We start from the raw sequence: 16733 nt of genomic DNA on the forward strand, positions 1-16733 counted from the left end.
TTCAATTGACTGCTGTCCTCCGCGCGGCGTTAAGCTATAGGTGTATGTATCTCCACTTACCGCCTACTAAATACAGACTAGTCTCATATGCGTACCGCGTCACCCATACCCGCCTTTCCTCGTCGGCTCTAGTGCTCACGTTGTCTACAAACTATAAATGTCGTGCTCATATCATAGAAAGGGTGTACTATATTTTTGCGATAGACATTGTGTGACAAGTATCTATTCAGATGAAGTTTCGTGGATCCAACGATCCAATGTTTGCGCTCTTCGCCTTGCCATCAAATACAAACTCACTCATGAGCTTCCCTGTACCCGGCGCATTCTGGATACCCCAGCAGGTATGGCCAGCTGCAACATACAGTCCCTTTACATCGGTCAAGCCAATTAGTGGCCCACCGCCAGTTTCACAGTTAGGAAGATAGCAAGCCTGGCGAGCGCGAACCTCTCCGTCGCGCAGCTCGTCAGAAATGCTACCCACATGATCTATGATTTCCTGGCAGCGCGTCTGGTCAACCTGGACATCTGCAGAAGTCTTTGGTAATGAGACCGTTCTATCTCCGTCGCCACATGCATAGACGGTGTCATCAGGGCGCGCGTAGATCTCTGGCGCAGCCACAGTTGGGCGTGACTTCTTTTCGGGGTTGAAGTCGGCCGGGATTTCGATGTTTGTAAACAGGCAGTATGCGCTGACTGGTTTCTTTGGCTGGATCACCACGCTGTGGGCCCGCATGCCTGAGATGGGGACCTCTGGGAGGATAGTCTTCGTCCAGGGACCAGCAGCAACGAGCACATCGGTTGCGGTGATGGTTTTTGTTTCACCTGATGTCTTATCAGTGTATGTCACTGACTGCACAGAACCCTTGGACCGATCAATATCTGTAACCTGTCCAAGAATGATACTTGCGCCCTCGTCCTGGGCGAGCTTTGCAATAGAGGTAGTGAAGAAGTATGGGTGCACTTGAGCAGTTTCGCCCGGTCCACTCATATTTTCATAGGACCGCAGAAGATCCGGCTCAATCCAATCCAAGTCCTGGGGGATTTTGGCAGACTTCAGCTTCGACATAGCCGCTGCACTGCGTTTCAGCAGAGATTCCCTATCTCCACCCCCGGATTTCCCTGCAGTGTGCTCGGCAAGAGCACGACCTCTCACGACGAGTTGGCCACAATTGACCTCTCTGTATCCCCATCGATTGATACCATCGTGCTCTTTTGCAAGTTCGGCATGCAGTTTGTAGCTGAGACCAACGATGTTGCTTGGGAAAGCCCATTGCGCCAGCATGCCACCCGCTTTGCCTGATGCAGCGCCGGCGATTTCACAGGCCTCAATGAGTGTAATCTTGTGACGGGTAGGGTCGTATGACGGGTGTCTTGTGAGGTAATATGCAGAGCAGCATCCAATGATGCCACCACCTGTGAGGATTGTGGTTAGCAAGTTGCGAATAAACATGCGGGGTAGGAAAGTCGCGCAAACAATATGTTCTTACCAACAATAACAATCTCACGCCGATCTCCTGTTGCTGACATCTTAAATTTTGGCGTTACCTTGGGTGCTAATGATCGCAAAGAAGCCACTGTGTAGGGGGTTAGTTGTAGTTGACAAGTTTGAACAGCAGGTGTGCTCATATATAGAGAATGCCTACGTCACTGGGGATCTAGTCTGTCCAGTCATATGTCGCATCCGCAATCAAGTCGTGACCGGTTTTTATCTACAGATTTGGCTATGAATCATTGAATTTTTTTGGTTCACTAATATTTGAAGTAATGAAATTGGTAGTAAATCCACAAAGGTTTGGGCCATAGAATGGGAAGGAAAAATATCAAGCCAGCATAAAAAGTACTCCGCAAATGCATATCGTGTCGAAAGAAGGCAGAAAATGTCCAGTGAATACAAAGAAGTGTGAGACCGTAGGAATAGGAAGGATTTAAAGGTTCATCGCGAGGGACTGAGAGGCCGGTTGAAACCACCCTGGCGGTTCATGTACTGTCGGTACTCGATCTTCTTCTCCTTCCGCACACCATAGATGTCGTTACCGGGGATTTTGGTGTTCTTTGTAGTCCGGAACCGGCTGAAACCCATGGTCTTTCGCATTTGTGCTTCCATTTCGTCTTCGCCCGCATCTTCATTGAAGTCCACGTCCATCGCATCCTCGTGGCGATCTGGTCCTGGTTGTGCGCCATTCGCCTTCTGCCCAACATCTCGCGATCGAGGGTCTTTGCGGTCGCCATGGCGGTCACTCTTAGGGCCTCGAGGGGGTGACCGGGCCTTTGTGCCATTGCGATGCGGCGAGCGGGAGCGCGAACGTTCGCGGAACTTGACGTTCTTGGGTGCATTGCCTGATATTTATATGTTAGCATGGCACGAGTACTTCAATAATTCAAATCTTTCACCAACCGCGTCTATCCTGGTTGCGCTCCCGGCTAGTGCTCCTCTTTCGGTTCTGGGCCCCACGCCCATCTCTGTCCCGGTCGCGGCGATCTCGAGACCAGCTTCTATCTCGCCTTCCATCCTTGCGTTCTTGTGAGCGAGAGCGATACCGGCCGTCGCGTCGGTCATCTCGTGGAGCTGGTGAGCGTTTGCGGTCGCGATCTGACTCTTGCTCTGGTGCATGAGGCCGTTTATCATTCGAATCCCACATAGTTGAGCTGTCGACTCGGCGAGCACGTTTTGCAGGTGGCTCCGCCATTGTTAAAAAGGTCTGGTCTAGTCTGGGCGTTGCCCCGTACACCTTGGGTGTTTGTGGCAGCTGGGGCCAGATGAGGATGGCTTTACTCAAATTTCAAGAGCTTGAGTAATGATAATAGGTTTAAGGAGCCCTAAAGCGAATGCTTGTAGGGATAGAAATGTAGAGGGTATCAAGTTGTCGCAATGGATGTCGGCCTGAATCTCTCAGGACCAGAGAGAAGTTTATTCCGGCTCCGGGAAGAGACCTGTCGTGCATTTTGTGACATGGCAGATTGACCGATCTATAGCCGTGACAAACAAATTGTACGGTTGGGATTCAATTTTAAAACTGCTTTGATCAGTGTCATCAATAGCCTGATGCATCGCTTGAATAATCAAATGTGATATATCTAAATGAACCCAATGAAACCCTATATGTACGAGAAGGAGTATATGACTTACGACTGCACTATGGCACTATCTAAGTATCTTGCTATACATATAGAGATCAGCGATATATCGTAGGTTTATATGGTATCTCACTACCTATTTCACCCTATTAATCTACATTTCTCACCTAAATTCTTCGTATAATTGATAAAAGCATTTAAAAAAACATCCAAAAAGACGTCCAAAAAGAGTACTACAAAACTAATATTCTTGTTAATTTAAATTGCTCTATAGGGATAGAGCACGTATAGGTATAGAAAGTGTTAAGAATACAGTAACTAGTTAGAGAACAATTTGAAGTAATTTGACATATTCCATTGTGTCAGATTGAATCAAACTGAAGGTAGCAATGCAAAGCCTCATAGTTCCAGATATAAAGTGATCGAAGTGGCACAGCGAAAAGAAAAATATGCACCAAGTTAGATTCAGAAATCGATTTCTGCTATATTGATACCAAGTAGGCCCAAAAAATGTGTTAGATCGGTAGATCATGGATTGTTTGAATCGCTGATTGAGACAGGCGATGTTGTAAACCGTAGGCTGTCCACTGACGCACTTTCAAAACATGCCTGAGCACTGGATCTCAGGGCACTAGCCTTGTCTTTGCCTTGTTTGTCAGGTGAGCTATGTATCATAGTTGCACCTAACGACGATATAGCATATAAGCAAGTAGATTGCAAATGCAGATGCCAATTTGAAAAATGAGGCATCAAAGGGGATGAAGCCATCGAAGCAGATGTGGAAAAAGGTGATTCTGACTGTCCATTCATGCCACTTTTGGAGTTGGTTTGAGGAGAACACCTGGCACTTCATGCTTGATCCCACTGGACTACTATTTTGACCAGAGAGATAATTGTCACGTAGGAGAGCACTTTGAGGCCTGTCAGGAACAATCAAATAAATCTGCTGTATTTATGAGGTCCAGCTCCTGTAGAAAACTCGAATGGTAGAAAAGTCCTGTCGTCTCAATACTTTCCTCCATATGTAGCTTTATTGACCAAGCATAAATTGAGAGGCGCAGCCAATTATCCGGTCTCAGGGAAAGTAACTGGAGTATTGGAGAAAGGCCTCATCAATTTCTGGTGTTTTCTCACCGATGCGGCTCATCTCCGCATAGTTGAAGTTACCATTCATCCAATTCGCAGACTCTGAAACCAATTCAGTGGAGGGCTGTTCAATTGAGTTGCCACTTCTCGCAATGGCGGATATTGATGATTCCTCATTGGTAGAGCTTGAAACCAAGGGGCTGGGTTGGAGTTTGAGATGAACGGTGATAGGGTCTACCATGGATGGCAGAGTTTGCCCTATTTTGGTAAGTAACAGGGGAAGAAGCCTTCGACGGCCCCCGGGAAGGTCGTGTATGAGAGTAAAGAAATGCTTGAGATAATCCTGCGGGCCAAGCTTGAAGCCCGAAGAACGTAGTCTAGCCGTTGAGAGGCATGCCATGACATCAATCAAGGTGCACGCCACCTCAAATATTTTTTCAATCTACAGTATGTTAGAAAATGCTTGGTATGTTTAAAGGTAAGCCATACAAGACCAATTCCGTGAGTTTCCATACTCTGCCTGGATAATTTCCATGTCGCAAAGCAGAGATCTTCAGCAATTAGGAGGGGGTAGCGAAAATCCATGCATTCATGACTAGGCTTTGTCGAAAGAAACCCAGCAGTTGTAGATAGTTGCCATATCATGATACGCAGCCACTGCTGAGACACACGCAAGTCTGCCATGAGTATATCAGGCAGATCAAGGTCTGCCGGGACTGCACTTTGGATAAGCTCCTCAAGGCGAACCAGCGACTCAATCGAGCATGTGGCATTCGTTCCATTCCACTGGCTCAGAAAACTTTCGTCAAATGGGCGGTAGAGGTTTACCAGACACCGAAAGCCAATGGCTGATGCATTTTCTAGTACATTGTCTTCCAATTGAGTTGGAAGTGGGTCGTCTTCTAATCGAGGGCTTTCGGGAGTGACCTGTAGCGTAATAGGTCTATGTCGGCGAATAGCGTGAGCTCTGTCACCGTGTTAGCGAATTACTAATGAATAGGCGAAGAAAATACCTCTCGGACACGACTAGGAGCCAAAACAATTTGCCTGCCAAGGAAGGGTCATCGTCATCCACCTGCGCCGATGATGCTTGACTTTCCAGTGCGCTAGCTGTATAAAGTGTCGTCGATTCGCGGAGAAAATAATATGCATGCCGTTGGTTTCCAAGTCCAATATGACATCCATACAGAAGGAAAGCGATGATAATGCTTTGCCGTATAGGATCCGTGAATGGATCGATATGCTTTCGAGCTTCAGTGGCTTCCTCAATCAGGGAATTTCGGTAGTCTTCGGTACAAAAAACCCGAGAGAATTCCAAAGATGAATGCTCCACGGCAAATCCGGTTTGAGTGACCACAAAAGCGCAGAAAGCAGTGACTAGACAATAAGCATGGAGGCATGTATCGGCAAGGTCCACCCGTTTCTGAAAGCTGCCGGGTTGTAAAACGGGCACTGTTCCTCTCATTCGCGAGAAAAAATACCCCGAGCAGGCGTTGACAAGCTCCCCGCTCACAAGGCCCGGGGTTTTCGCGAACTGACATCTTCCCGAGGTTTGTAGTGACTGGGGAGTTGGTATAGTATCCCCGAGCCCTAGAGCCATTGATGGCGGAGAAATATTCGCATCCTGTGCCAGCGCCTGTTCAATTTGGTTTGCTCTGAGTTCATTGAGAATATTGGCTGTTTGGCCCTGTCTCCCCTTCTTCTGTCGTTGCGAGGAGGTTCGGCAGACCAGGCCAGCAGCTCGACACTGCTCACAAGGTTTTGGGAAAATACATTTGACTTTACGTCGGCGACATGCATCACATGCTTGCTTGGCCGGTGGGTCTGGCATCTGGGAATTCAGGTACAAATATACCGAGAGGAACTAGCAGAACGCAAAGATCCGGGGTTGCGGGGGGAAGTCGGGGGGAAGTCGGGAATAAATGGGAATTGTGGCCTTGTTTGTCAGGCCCCAACATCCGGTAGACTCCTAATTCATTCTCTTCCCTGTATCCATTGTGACTTAATTCGTAGTACTAGTGGAGACTATGTTTCTATTCACATTGTCATTTTGTGTTCAGAAAAGAAGAAGCCAATTCTAAAGGCCTAGGGAAATCCCCTCAGGGGTTTCCTGCTGAGCTACAAGCCGTGGAATGCTGAGAAATTAGCGACATCGGGGAATATTATAACCAGGCGTATGCTACGCAGAATATTATCCTAGGAAAGCAAGATTTCAACAAACATTTATAGAAACATATTGCTGGTTGGTATTCTACGGGATATATCTCAGATATAAACACGTCCTTCGAAGGGCTTCAGGGTTTCCAGCAATGAATCGGAGTAGTTGCCCACTAGCAACTTCATACCCGCAGTACTCGCAGCCTGTGTGAATGGCTGAGATCTATTAGTAAAGTTCAGAATGACCAATGCCCGTTTATCTTGTCTCGACTTGACAAAACAAAACGTCTCTTGATTCTCGTAGTCAAGTACTTCAAATGCACCGTGGATGAATAACTCCCGGTGCTCTTTCCTCAGACGTAGAACGTTTTTCCAGAAAGACAACACACTAGATGCATCACTCTCCTGTCTCTTCACATTGATCTCACCATAGAGATCATGAGCTCGCATCCACGGTTTCCCGGTAGTGAAACCAGCATGTTCCGAGCCATCCCACTGCATCGGCAGCCTGGAATGATCGCGAGCCAGGATTCGAAGACCATCCATGATCTGCTCCTTGCGAGTAGGATCGGCTCCACTCTCACTGCGCTGCTCTGCTTCCCGGTAATACCCCAATCCTTCAATGTCCTTGTATTCCTCAATGGGCCACTCGCGTGGTGCATTGATCATGCCAATCTCCTGTCCCTGATATATGAACAGAGTGCCAGTCATAGTAATCATCATCAGAGCCAGCATTTTGGCAGAGATCTCCCGGAACTCGGGTGAATCCGATCCAAATCGAGAGACAGAACGCCCGTTGTCATGATTTTCACAGAAAGCGGTGGTCCAGCCATCCGTTCCCTCAATAAAAGACTGCCACTTCTGCACAATGGATTTCATCTTTGTCAACTTCCACGGCGTAAAGATGTACTTCTCCTCTAGGGTGGGTCCCATGCCAATATGGCCGATGTCCAAGTGGAAGACCATACTAAGTTCTTTAGCCGATGCTCCCACATATTCGATGACGTTCTTGGGATCAGGTGTATTGGCTAGTTCGCCCACAGTCATGACATCCCCGTACGGAGCAAATGACTCTTCATACATTTCGCGCAGGAACTCGTGAATCCGGGGGCCGTTGCACCACATTCCGATGGCGGGTTGGATGTAACTTTTCGGGTCTGTGATGGGGGCATCTGGAAAGTTTGTATGCTTGCTGTACTTGTTCACTGTGTCCACTCGGAAACCGTCGACACCTTTGTCTAGCCAGAATCGGACTGCGCTGTTGTAGATAGCCTCACGCGTGGCTTTGTTATTCCAGTTGAGATCAGGTTGTTCTTTGGCGTATAGATGCAGATAGTATTCTTGCGTTTTCTCGTCCCAGGTCCCTACATGAAAGCATCGTTAGTTCAAGTATACTGATTATTGCCAAATATTTCAACTCACATGTACTTCCCGCAAAATAACCGCGATAATTGCTCGGAGGCATCCGATTTCCTGCCTCATCATATCGAGGAGGGCGCCAAAAGTACCAATCGCGTTTATCATTGTCCTTGCTGCTCCGACTTTCCTGGAACCAAGCATGCTGATCACTGGTATGGTTGACGACAAGATCTAGAATCAATTTCATGCCTCGCGAGTGACACGCTTCCACAAGATTCTCCACATCTTGTACGGTTCCATAAGCAGGGAGAACATTCTCATAGTCGGAGATATCATAGCCCATATCGTGCATGGGTGAGTCGTACATCGGCGATAGCCAAACGACATCAACCCCTAGCGACTGAAGGTAATCGACCTTTTTGACAACACCTGGGATATCCCCCCAGCCATCCCCGTTGGTGTCATAGAAGGAAGCCGGGTATACCTTCGAATCGAGGACACAAAAGTCAATACTATGTCTTGAGGAATACCTTCATGTTCTCGCAACTAACCTGATAGACAGTGGCTTCTTTCCACCAGTTATTTGTCCCCGTAGGAACAACCGTATCCTGTGTCGCATGTGGTGACATTGTGGCTTGACACCTTTATTTTCCACCAGGACACCCCTCTTATACCTTTTCATCATAACTCGGCATCAATTCGGCCTGGGCAAACGTGGGGGTAGACCCTGCATACCGCCAAGCCTCCGGATGGATGCTGCGCCTCCGACTAACAACCGACTTGCCGCCGACAGGCTCCGTCCTGGCACGCTGATTCGTCACATCTAGACCTCCACACTCCGGCTTCCCCAGTTTTTCGAATTTTTGGAAGCGAGTGACAGCCCATATGCATTTTCCCCGGATACGCGATGGACGTGGACTAAGTCATGCGTGTATCTTGGACTTGAGATCTTTTGTATAAATGACGCATCGCCCCATGGTTTGTCAGTCCTGATAATGTCTGAAGTATCGGGATAGTATCAGCTTTCGATTCTGATTAGGCCTTGACAAGAAACTATTGTTCGAATCTTCGAAATCGCAACACAAGTTCCAATGGTGTCCATGGACGACGAATCCGCGAGCATGGACGGCAAAGTCTCCCCTGTCCTTGCAGAAGGCAGACTAGCATCCAGGAAGGAGCAGTCCATGACTCTCTGGCAGGCTCTGCGGCTATACCCAAAAGCCGTTGGCTGGTCAGTCCTCCTTTCGTCCACTCTGATCATGGAAGGGTACGATCTCGCATTGTTGAGCTCAATGTACGCATCACCCGCGTTCAACCAGAAGTTCGGAGAACAGACTGCCTCGGGGAAATGGGCTGTTCCGGCATCTTGGCAATCCGGCCTTTCTAATGGGGCACGCTGTGGTGAAGTCATTGGGCTTCTGATCAATGGTCTGGTCTCTGAGCGCCTGGGATATCGAAAGACCATGGTCTGTGCCTTGACCACCATCACAGCAGTCATTTTTCTGTTTTTCTTCGCAGTCAATATTCAGATGTTGCTGGCCGCCGAGATTCTCGCGGGTATCCCTTGGGGTATCTTCCAGACTTTGCCAGCCGCATACGCCTCCGAGGTTTGTCCGGTAGTCCTGCGACCTTATCTGACCACTTTCATCAATATGTGTTGGGTATTTGGGCAGTTCGTGGCTATTGGCGTCAACCGCGGTTCTATTTCTCGCGATGATCAATGGGCCTGGCGCATTCCTTTCGGTGTGCAATGGGTGTGGCCAATCCCAATCATTATCGGCTGTCTTTTCGCACCTGAATCCCCTTGGTGGCATGTGCGTCGGGGTAATGTGCAAGGAGCCCGACGAGCGTTGCAGCGGTTGACATCGTCCAATGACCCCAACTTTGACCCCGAAGAGACGATTGCTATGATTCAACACACCAATGAGTTGGAGAAATCACTTTCCAGTGGGACCACATATTGGGATTGCTTCAAGGGAACAAATCTTCGACGGACTGAGGTAGTTTGTCTTGTCTGGTTAGTGCAGACCCTATGTGGCCAGAATTTGATGGGTTATTTCGCCTATTTCTGTGTCCAAGCAGGACTGCCTACCGTTCAATCTTTCAATCTATCCCTGGGACAATACGGCCTCGGCGTTTTAGGCACAATTGGATCGTGGTTCCTAATGTCCTACGCGGGCCGACGAACTATCCACATCTCCGGTCTCGCCAGTCTTTTCGTCCTTCTGGTCATCACGGGATCTCTTTCTTTTGCACCGGGAGACAACAACGCAGCTAAATGGGCAATCGGCGTGATGCTAATCATTTTCACATTCTGTTATGACATCAGCGTCGGCCCTGTCACATACTCTCTAGTCTCAGAACTATCTTCCACTCGTCTCAAAGCAAAGACGATCGTCCTCGCCCGGTGTCTATACAATATCAGTAACATTGTCGTCAATGTCCTGACCAACTATCAGCTTAACTCCACAGCCTGGAACTGGGGTGCTCGGTGTGCCTATTTCTGGGCTGGTACGTGTCTAGCCTCCCTGGTCTGGGCATTCTTCCGGCTCCCCGAGCCAAAAGGACGCACATATGAGGAGTTGGATTTGCTCTTCGAGCGCGGAGTTCCGGCGAGGAAATTCGCGACCACCGTTGTTGATCCATATGAAGGAGAGGCGACAGAGGTCCATGAGGCTCATGCGGATAAAGATTGAAAGTATAGCGATGTATCCAGTCCCCCGGGTAATGCCAGATATGTAATATATAGTTAGGGTGTTGTTAGTATAGTTATTGGAACTACCAAAAATATGACAACTGGCTTTTTTCGTTCTTCCATCTCACATCGTATTAAATGTCACCACTGAAAAAAGACCGCAAGTCCCACATTATCCATTACACTACATAATCGGAAACTATGTTAGACCAATAAGCTACGCCATAAACCTGAGTCAGTCTGACTATCGGATTTCTCATTTATGCTTACACATATTGAAGTTACTCGATTCATGCTCTGAGTCCACGTTCTTCTATGAGCTCCAATCGGTACTATTTAGCTTTCTCCATAGTCATAAGGGGCTCCAGGTGACTTTGAACGATATACTGTAGCTCCACTTGTAGCTTTGCCAAAGCCTGATTCACAGCACGAAATTTCTCTTGTTGAGGTTCAAAGCTGGGAAGAATAGAAGAACGGATATTTATTTCCTAATCTACTAGGGTCGGTTTCCTATTGTCAATTGCATTTACAAGGCACAAGGAAAGATAGGACAGGATGGGTAAGTGCGCTCAATTGATGTCCGAGTTGACAAATAAGGAAGTAGAGACCGGCGTAACCCGTCTGAGGTGATTCACCACCTTTCTTTCCCCATGATAACTCCCTTCATCACCGATACGCTAACATTGTCTGTCTATTCCGTTTGTTCACATTGTTTTCGAAGCACCGTCTGTCTGCCCCACAGAAATGGCTAGCCCGCGGGCCGGCTCGTGGAGCCTCAACTTTAAATCCCACCACGAAATTTTCGCAGCACAACCCCACTTCCTATGTGGTCGTCAACCTACGTCTCCAGAAAGCAATTAGACGAGAAGAGTATTTAATATCAAGAAAAGATGGCCCCTATCAATCTTTCACACAGGCGAACGCACAACTTACTCTTGATTTCGAAACTCTTGAGCTTGCGTGACACTGCATCGCCCCTCACGCTTGTCTTAGATTCTTTGGAGCAACCGGCTACGCCACTCCTGAAAGAATATATCAGACGTGCAAAGGTATATTGGCTGAAAATTATACCACTAGCGACATCTGGCTCACTAGGTACGGGGTGGACAGCCATGCTGACTAGTTCGACAGCTATCCAAAGTCCATGTCACACTCGTCGCTTTTGAAACCCTGAAGCAACCGGATGGAGTCGATGCTTTTGTATCAACACGCCGCAAGAGCCCTGCCGATATAGTTAAAGAAGTGAGCGCAGTTTATCAGCCTGTTGCAGCCTCCAACTCCTCACGCAGTAAGCATTGTGGATTTAACCCCGCTAGTGGACGCATACTTACTGCCCGAGTAGGGCGTCTTATCCTCATTGACTCTATTAACCCCCTTCTGAACTCAAAAAGAGTCGACCCTGGATTTGATTTACCCTCCTTCCTTGGCTCGATTATTGCTCCCACTTCGCCATCGGCCAAGGTTGATGTGTCACTCGTGATGACACATCATCAAGATGTCCCCGAACTTCCACAGCAAAGTCCCTACTCACCATCTCCTATTTCTGTGTTGACATACCTCGCTACGAGCATCATCACACTTCATTCGTTCTCGCACGTTCTAGCACAGAAGGCTGCTCGCGACCGCAGTCTGGCTCCTCCAGTCTTCGGGCTTGAGGAAGAGCAAGAAGGCATTCTCCTCGGCCGATTGGACAGATTGGCTGGTACTGGCCAAGCCGAGGGAATTGTTATTGAACTGGAGCACAGGCGGAAGAGTGGCCGTGGTGTACTGGAATGGTACCTTCTCCCGCCTGCCTCACGGTATTCGCCACAGCATCCGAAAGAGATCGTGACGTTGCTTGACGATAATGTTCTGTACAATCCTCCTATGGAGCGAGATCCAAGCGCGGGTGATGAGGAACCAACGTCGACCTTTGAGCTGGGTCTCACCGACCGACAGAGGCGCGAAAGAGAAGGTGTTGTGTTGCCGTACTTCGACGCACAGCATAACGATGGCCCAGGCGAAGGAGGTCGGATTCTTTACGACATGGGAGAGGAAGACGATTTCGATGAAGAAGAGGATGAGATTTAGACATCATCAAATACGATACATGTTCAAGCAATTCTCTGTGTTCTAGAATCGGCGGATTGTAACCCGCAATCACCGAGGTATTAACTATGCGTACATTCATACAGCGAGGCCTATGAGCATGGCCACGGAGAGCAAGGAATCAGAAGAATCGCCAGAAAAGAAGGATGCAAATGACAAGCCCGACGCCAGCGAAAGGTCCATACTGTGAGATGGTTAGCCAAGATCGTTCAGGGGAAATCTGACGCAAAGTATAGACCCACCTGCTTCAGCAACAATTCCCAGTTGATGCGTACAGCCGCCTTTCTGTATTTTTTGCTATCCTCGCGGAGTCGCCCCGACAGTTCACCCATCCGCTCCAAACTATCGCCTCGATACAAGAGGTCCTCGATGTTCTTTGTCATCACCTTGGTGACATCACGGAGCTCATCGTTCAGCTTGTCAAGATTCTGAGACGCGCGACTGTCTTGGTACAATTTCTTTGTGCGCTGGATAAAGGTATCAAACTCGACAAAGGCATAGGGACGGAGGTTTGGTGAGAGGTACTGTGAGGAGGTATAGGTAGTCGTGAATTCGGAGGCCAGATCAGCGAGATAGGTAAATGCGAGTTTGCGGGGGTAGGACTTGTCGCAAATGCATAGAAAGCATATATCGTCCTGAATTGTGTAGCTGAAAGGCATGTGAGAGATTGTCCATTGGCAATGTTTGTTGATTGCTGGCTGAGACTTACTGTAGACTGTATTGGCCAGACTCAATACTGGCTTGGGGTGCGGAGTTGCGGTTCAATCGCCGAAATATCATTTTAGCCTGACTCTTAATCTCAGAGAGCTCCGATTCAGCCTACGGATATTGTAAGCTCCAGATCAGCTTAAATAATCGTTGTCACGTACCTGCTCGTCGTCGACCGAGGCTGCCAGCATAAGGCCTGTTTCACTTTGACATCAGCACTACGCATCCTCCCAACCTCGCAGAGAGTTCCTCACCGTCGAGCCTTGCAATCTGCGTTGACCTCACCATCCTGAAAGCGTTGCTCTTTTGTTCTGAAGGACAGCGCTTTCCCCTTTGTTTTGCTGTGAGAATGGCTCCGAGGAAGAGCGACGCAAAGGCGGTAGGAAGGTCCCGTGCGGCAGAACCACGGTGAGCATTTGCTTATCACTCTCCTTTCCACTGACGTCTTATAATAATGCCATAGTACTGCTAGTTCTGCCGATATAGCAGAACAGTTAGGTCTCGTCATGTCGACCCCAACATCTGAAGCGGGCTCACAAGCTAGGACCCCAAGAAGACCTGCTGCTAGAGGGAAATGGAGCGAGGAGCAGCTATTGACGAGCGATAAGTCCCTGCTTATTGATATGGATCTAGTGGTATGAGCCAATCCTTCACAAATGCGATACCAGATTATCTAAGCTAACGATAGGCTAAAAATTTCTAGAAACTGCTGGCGCGACCTGAAGCATGGAATTGCCTTGAGGAAAGTGAAAAGCGCGAAATCCTCTCTCTACTTCCCCCAGATGTTCATCCGGAGGCAGAAGCTATATCGGATGACCCTAACGCAAAGATCAAACCCATTCCCGACTCTTTTCTCCGCTATTCAAACAACTGGCGCGACGGCATTCGACAGTTCCAGCTCGATCTCCAACACGGCCGTTACGACCCCCAATGGCTGCGGGAGGCGCAGGAAGCCAAACAGGAGCGCGAAGACGGCGACTTTGACGACTTCAAAGAGCGGGAATATGAAGAGTTCTGGGGCCAGAAGCAAAAAGTCAACTGGTATGCGATGGCTGGAGAAAGTGCGAGTGTGAGGTTGGGAACTCTTATAGATGAAGGTGTTATACAGCCGGGCGATATCTGGAAATTCTACCATATTTTCGGTAGGGGCTCTGGCAGAATTATCATCGAAAAGGAAGTCATGGTATGTATAGATCTATCCACTCCGTATACTGCTCTGCCATTTACTAACTACTACAGGTCCTTGACTGTGTTGGGCCAAGATTGACTTTTGCGATTCCACCCGGTGAACGAGTCTTTCTTCGAAGCAATTTCGATAAGGCGGGGTCATTTTCGATACCAGAGAAGGGAAAAGAAGATATGAAAGTCGACATCGACACACAGCTACAGCCATCGCAGGCCACTCACGCAACTTCCGATGGCGAGGAGATAAAGGTCGACACCGGTAAAGCGCCACATGAGGTCTTTACATCCTCCACTGAGATAAATAGCGATACCGATACCGCTACCGGCACACAGCCAGTCATTTCACCTTCAAATAACGAAGAGAGCCAACAAGATACCCCATTCAGCGTTGTTATTTTCAGCCCTGGTGGTACGCGAAATCGAAAACCCAAGCGCACGATTCCTGAGCCAGAACCTCAACCCCCAGTGAAAAAGAGAGGACGACCACGTAAAACCCAGCCAAAGCAATCCGAACCGCCGTCCCAAAAAGTCGAGGTTCCCCAGGAAATAGAAGTGTCCCAACGCGATGAGCAGAATACCACGGATTCTTTTTCTGTGATGAGAATCTTGACTGCAAAAATCGCAGAAAATAACAGAGCTGCAGCAGAATCCTCCCCCCAAAAGCCCTCGTGGGCAGAATCCCCCTTTTCGGTACTTTCTTCCACCTCTGAGCCCTCAGAGCTCCTTGGACCACATTTATCTACACACATTGAGGCACCCGCTGAGGCTGAGCGGGATGAAATTAATAAACCCCCAAATACCGAACAACAGAAAGATCCAGTCCCAATTCCGCCTCCAACTACTGATAGTGAGCCGGACGAGATCATCGTTCCCAATATCCCCTCGCCAGGAGCACTCGTCTTGAAGATTCTACAAATCGATGGCCGCAAGCCGACCAGCCGTACAGGGAATGCCTGGAAGTCACTCCGCTGCTACCGAAACAACCAGGACATGGGAAGCCTCTTTGATGTGCGAGAGGCATGGTTCCTTCAACATGGACAACCTCGGTAGCTACCTTCCACTTCTAACCTTCCACTTCTAACATGGAAATATCGATACACCAGACTCGCTTACATTCTTACCCTTGATATCACCCATGGTTGCGAGGATTAGGATGAAAAATGTTCGGTACATGACCAAGTTAGGTAGCTTACAATGAACAAATGAACCTCAAGATGTCGGAATACAGGAAGGATACTGGTAATTTTCATACTTGATACATATGGATCATGTGATATAACCAGGTGTTTGTCTTGTTTCGACTTGTCGATGGTCCTTTCTACCAACCTATGCTTTGCAGGCAATACCTTACAGGGGACTATATGAGAGCTGGCAAGTCCATAGTCACCTGAAAGATAATCCAAGTATTGAGTAAGCCTTGCTGAACAAGAGAAGAAGAAGTGTCACCCTTTCCTAAAGAATTATTTCTGCTAACTAAACAGGACTCTCAAAAAAGATTATAATTACACATGATGCTTCACAAAATGAAAGGCGCCATAATAGCCAACGCCATCCATGAATCCCAGCTCGCCGACAATGAGCCGGCAATACCGGAGGCAGTTTCTGGTGTTGCTGCCGCGAGAGTCGCGTTATCTGTGGATGATTCCGTCGCCGATGGGGAGTCGGATGATTGAGACGGTTCAGATGATTCAGACGCAGTATTTGATGCATCTCCTGGGCTAGACGACGAAGTCACAATATTGGTGCTTGAGGCAGCTGTAATGGTCGGCTCCGTGCTGGAAGGCTCCGACGTGCTGCTTGGCTCCGACGTGCTACTTGACTCCGATGTGCTGGAAGGCTCCAAGATACTTGTAGAGATAGAAGTAATCGTAGGCTCCGAAGCACTCTCAGTAGTGGGAGCTTCCGCAGTCTCAGTTGGAAACGTAAGGGAAGGGGGGATCGTCATAGTTGGAATAGGCGCGGGAATGAAATTGGTTGCTCGTTGACAAAAGTTGCCGCCAAGTGTAGGGCAGTTATATCCAATATTACAGCAGCCTCCATCGGCACAATTGGGACCGCCATTACAGCCAGTTGCGCACCTAGGTTTGCCTGATATAAATGTGCAAGCGGAGCCAGAAGGGCAACATCCCCCAGTCCCATCTCTGCACAGTGTTTCTGTTGCTTCGGGGCATGTTTGCTCCTGTCGAGGAATGAGAGCTCCGGTGACGATCGCGGCAGCTTGTATCCTCCACTCGGCGGCGTTGGCAAGGTGGCAGCCTAGGGCTACGGCCAAGATAGTCTGCCAAGCGTGCATGGCGGGAGGATTGGGGGGGGGGGGGGGGGGTTTTTGTTAAATAAAAAAAAAAGACAAACAAAAAAAAGTGGGGGAGAGCCGCCGAAA

At 48.5% G+C, this 16733-nt stretch overlaps 8 protein-coding genes across 8 annotated transcripts; 3 read left to right on the plus strand and 5 right to left on the minus strand.

Annotated features, from left to right (window-relative positions):
• Positions 1 to 226: 226 nt before the first annotated feature.
• Positions 227 to 1527, minus strand: LCP9604111_6991 (NAD(P)/FAD-dependent oxidoreductase; the record flags this gene model as incomplete). The annotated part of the gene is made up of 2 exons (XM_039074973.1): positions 227 to 1413; positions 1488 to 1527. 2 exons carry the CDS (start codon positions 1525 to 1527, stop codon positions 227 to 229), a joined length of 1227 nt encoding a protein of 408 aa, XP_038926993.1.
• Positions 1528 to 1933: 406 nt separating this feature from the next.
• On the minus strand, positions 1934 to 2687 carry LCP9604111_6992 (SNUT3/LISCH7 family protein; the record flags this gene model as incomplete). The annotated part of the gene is made up of 2 exons (XM_039074974.1): positions 1934 to 2337; positions 2396 to 2687. 2 exons carry the CDS (start codon positions 2685 to 2687, stop codon positions 1934 to 1936), a joined length of 696 nt encoding a protein of 231 aa, XP_038926994.1.
• Positions 2688 to 4150: 1463 nt separating this feature from the next.
• LCP9604111_6993 (alpha-glucosidase) lies at positions 4151 to 8306 on the minus strand (the record flags this gene model as incomplete). Its single annotated transcript, XM_039074975.1, has 6 exons — positions 4151 to 4603; positions 4651 to 5128; positions 5175 to 5538; positions 6507 to 7682; positions 7741 to 8161; positions 8229 to 8306. The coding sequence occupies 6 exons, from the start codon at positions 8304 to 8306 to the stop codon at positions 4151 to 4153; spliced, it is 2970 nt and encodes a 989-aa protein (XP_038926995.1).
• Positions 8307 to 8768: 462 nt separating this feature from the next.
• LCP9604111_6994 (putative MFS maltose permease) lies at positions 8769 to 10373 on the plus strand (the record flags this gene model as incomplete). The annotated part of the gene is made up of 1 exon (XM_039074976.1): positions 8769 to 10373. One exon carries the CDS (start codon positions 8769 to 8771, stop codon positions 10371 to 10373), a length of 1605 nt encoding a protein of 534 aa, XP_038926996.1.
• Positions 10374 to 11262: 889 nt separating this feature from the next.
• Positions 11263 to 12442, plus strand: LCP9604111_6995 (Elongator subunit IKI1; the record flags this gene model as incomplete). Its single annotated transcript, XM_039074977.1, has 3 exons — positions 11263 to 11421; positions 11504 to 11660; positions 11715 to 12442. 3 exons carry the CDS (start codon positions 11263 to 11265, stop codon positions 12440 to 12442), a joined length of 1044 nt encoding a protein of 347 aa, XP_038926997.1.
• A 139-nt stretch (positions 12443 to 12581) lies between these two features.
• LCP9604111_6996 (SNAP receptor SEC22) lies at positions 12582 to 13456 on the minus strand (the record flags this gene model as incomplete). The annotated part of the gene is made up of 5 exons (XM_039074978.1): positions 12582 to 12644; positions 12703 to 13108; positions 13170 to 13279; positions 13330 to 13364; positions 13423 to 13456. The coding sequence occupies 5 exons, from the start codon at positions 13454 to 13456 to the stop codon at positions 12582 to 12584; spliced, it is 648 nt and encodes a 215-aa protein (XP_038926998.1).
• Positions 13457 to 13674: 218 nt separating this feature from the next.
• On the plus strand, positions 13675 to 15403 carry LCP9604111_6997 (uncharacterized protein; the record flags this gene model as incomplete). The annotated part of the gene is made up of 3 exons (XM_039074979.1): positions 13675 to 13803; positions 13872 to 14351; positions 14408 to 15403. 3 exons carry the CDS (start codon positions 13675 to 13677, stop codon positions 15401 to 15403), a joined length of 1605 nt encoding a protein of 534 aa, XP_038926999.1.
• A 466-nt stretch (positions 15404 to 15869) lies between these two features.
• LCP9604111_6998 (uncharacterized protein) lies at positions 15870 to 16298 on the minus strand (the record flags this gene model as incomplete). Its single annotated transcript, XM_039074980.1, has 1 exon — positions 15870 to 16298. One exon carries the CDS (start codon positions 16296 to 16298, stop codon positions 15870 to 15872), a length of 429 nt encoding a protein of 142 aa, XP_038927000.1.
• Between the last annotated feature and the right edge of the window lie 435 nt (positions 16299 to 16733).

This window comes from Penicillium roqueforti (assembly GCF_015533775.1).
Source record: "Penicillium roqueforti strain LCP96 04111 chromosome Unknown scaffold_20, whole genome shotgun sequence".
NCBI classification, from domain to species: Eukaryota; Fungi; Ascomycota; class Eurotiomycetes; order Eurotiales; family Aspergillaceae; genus Penicillium; species Penicillium roqueforti.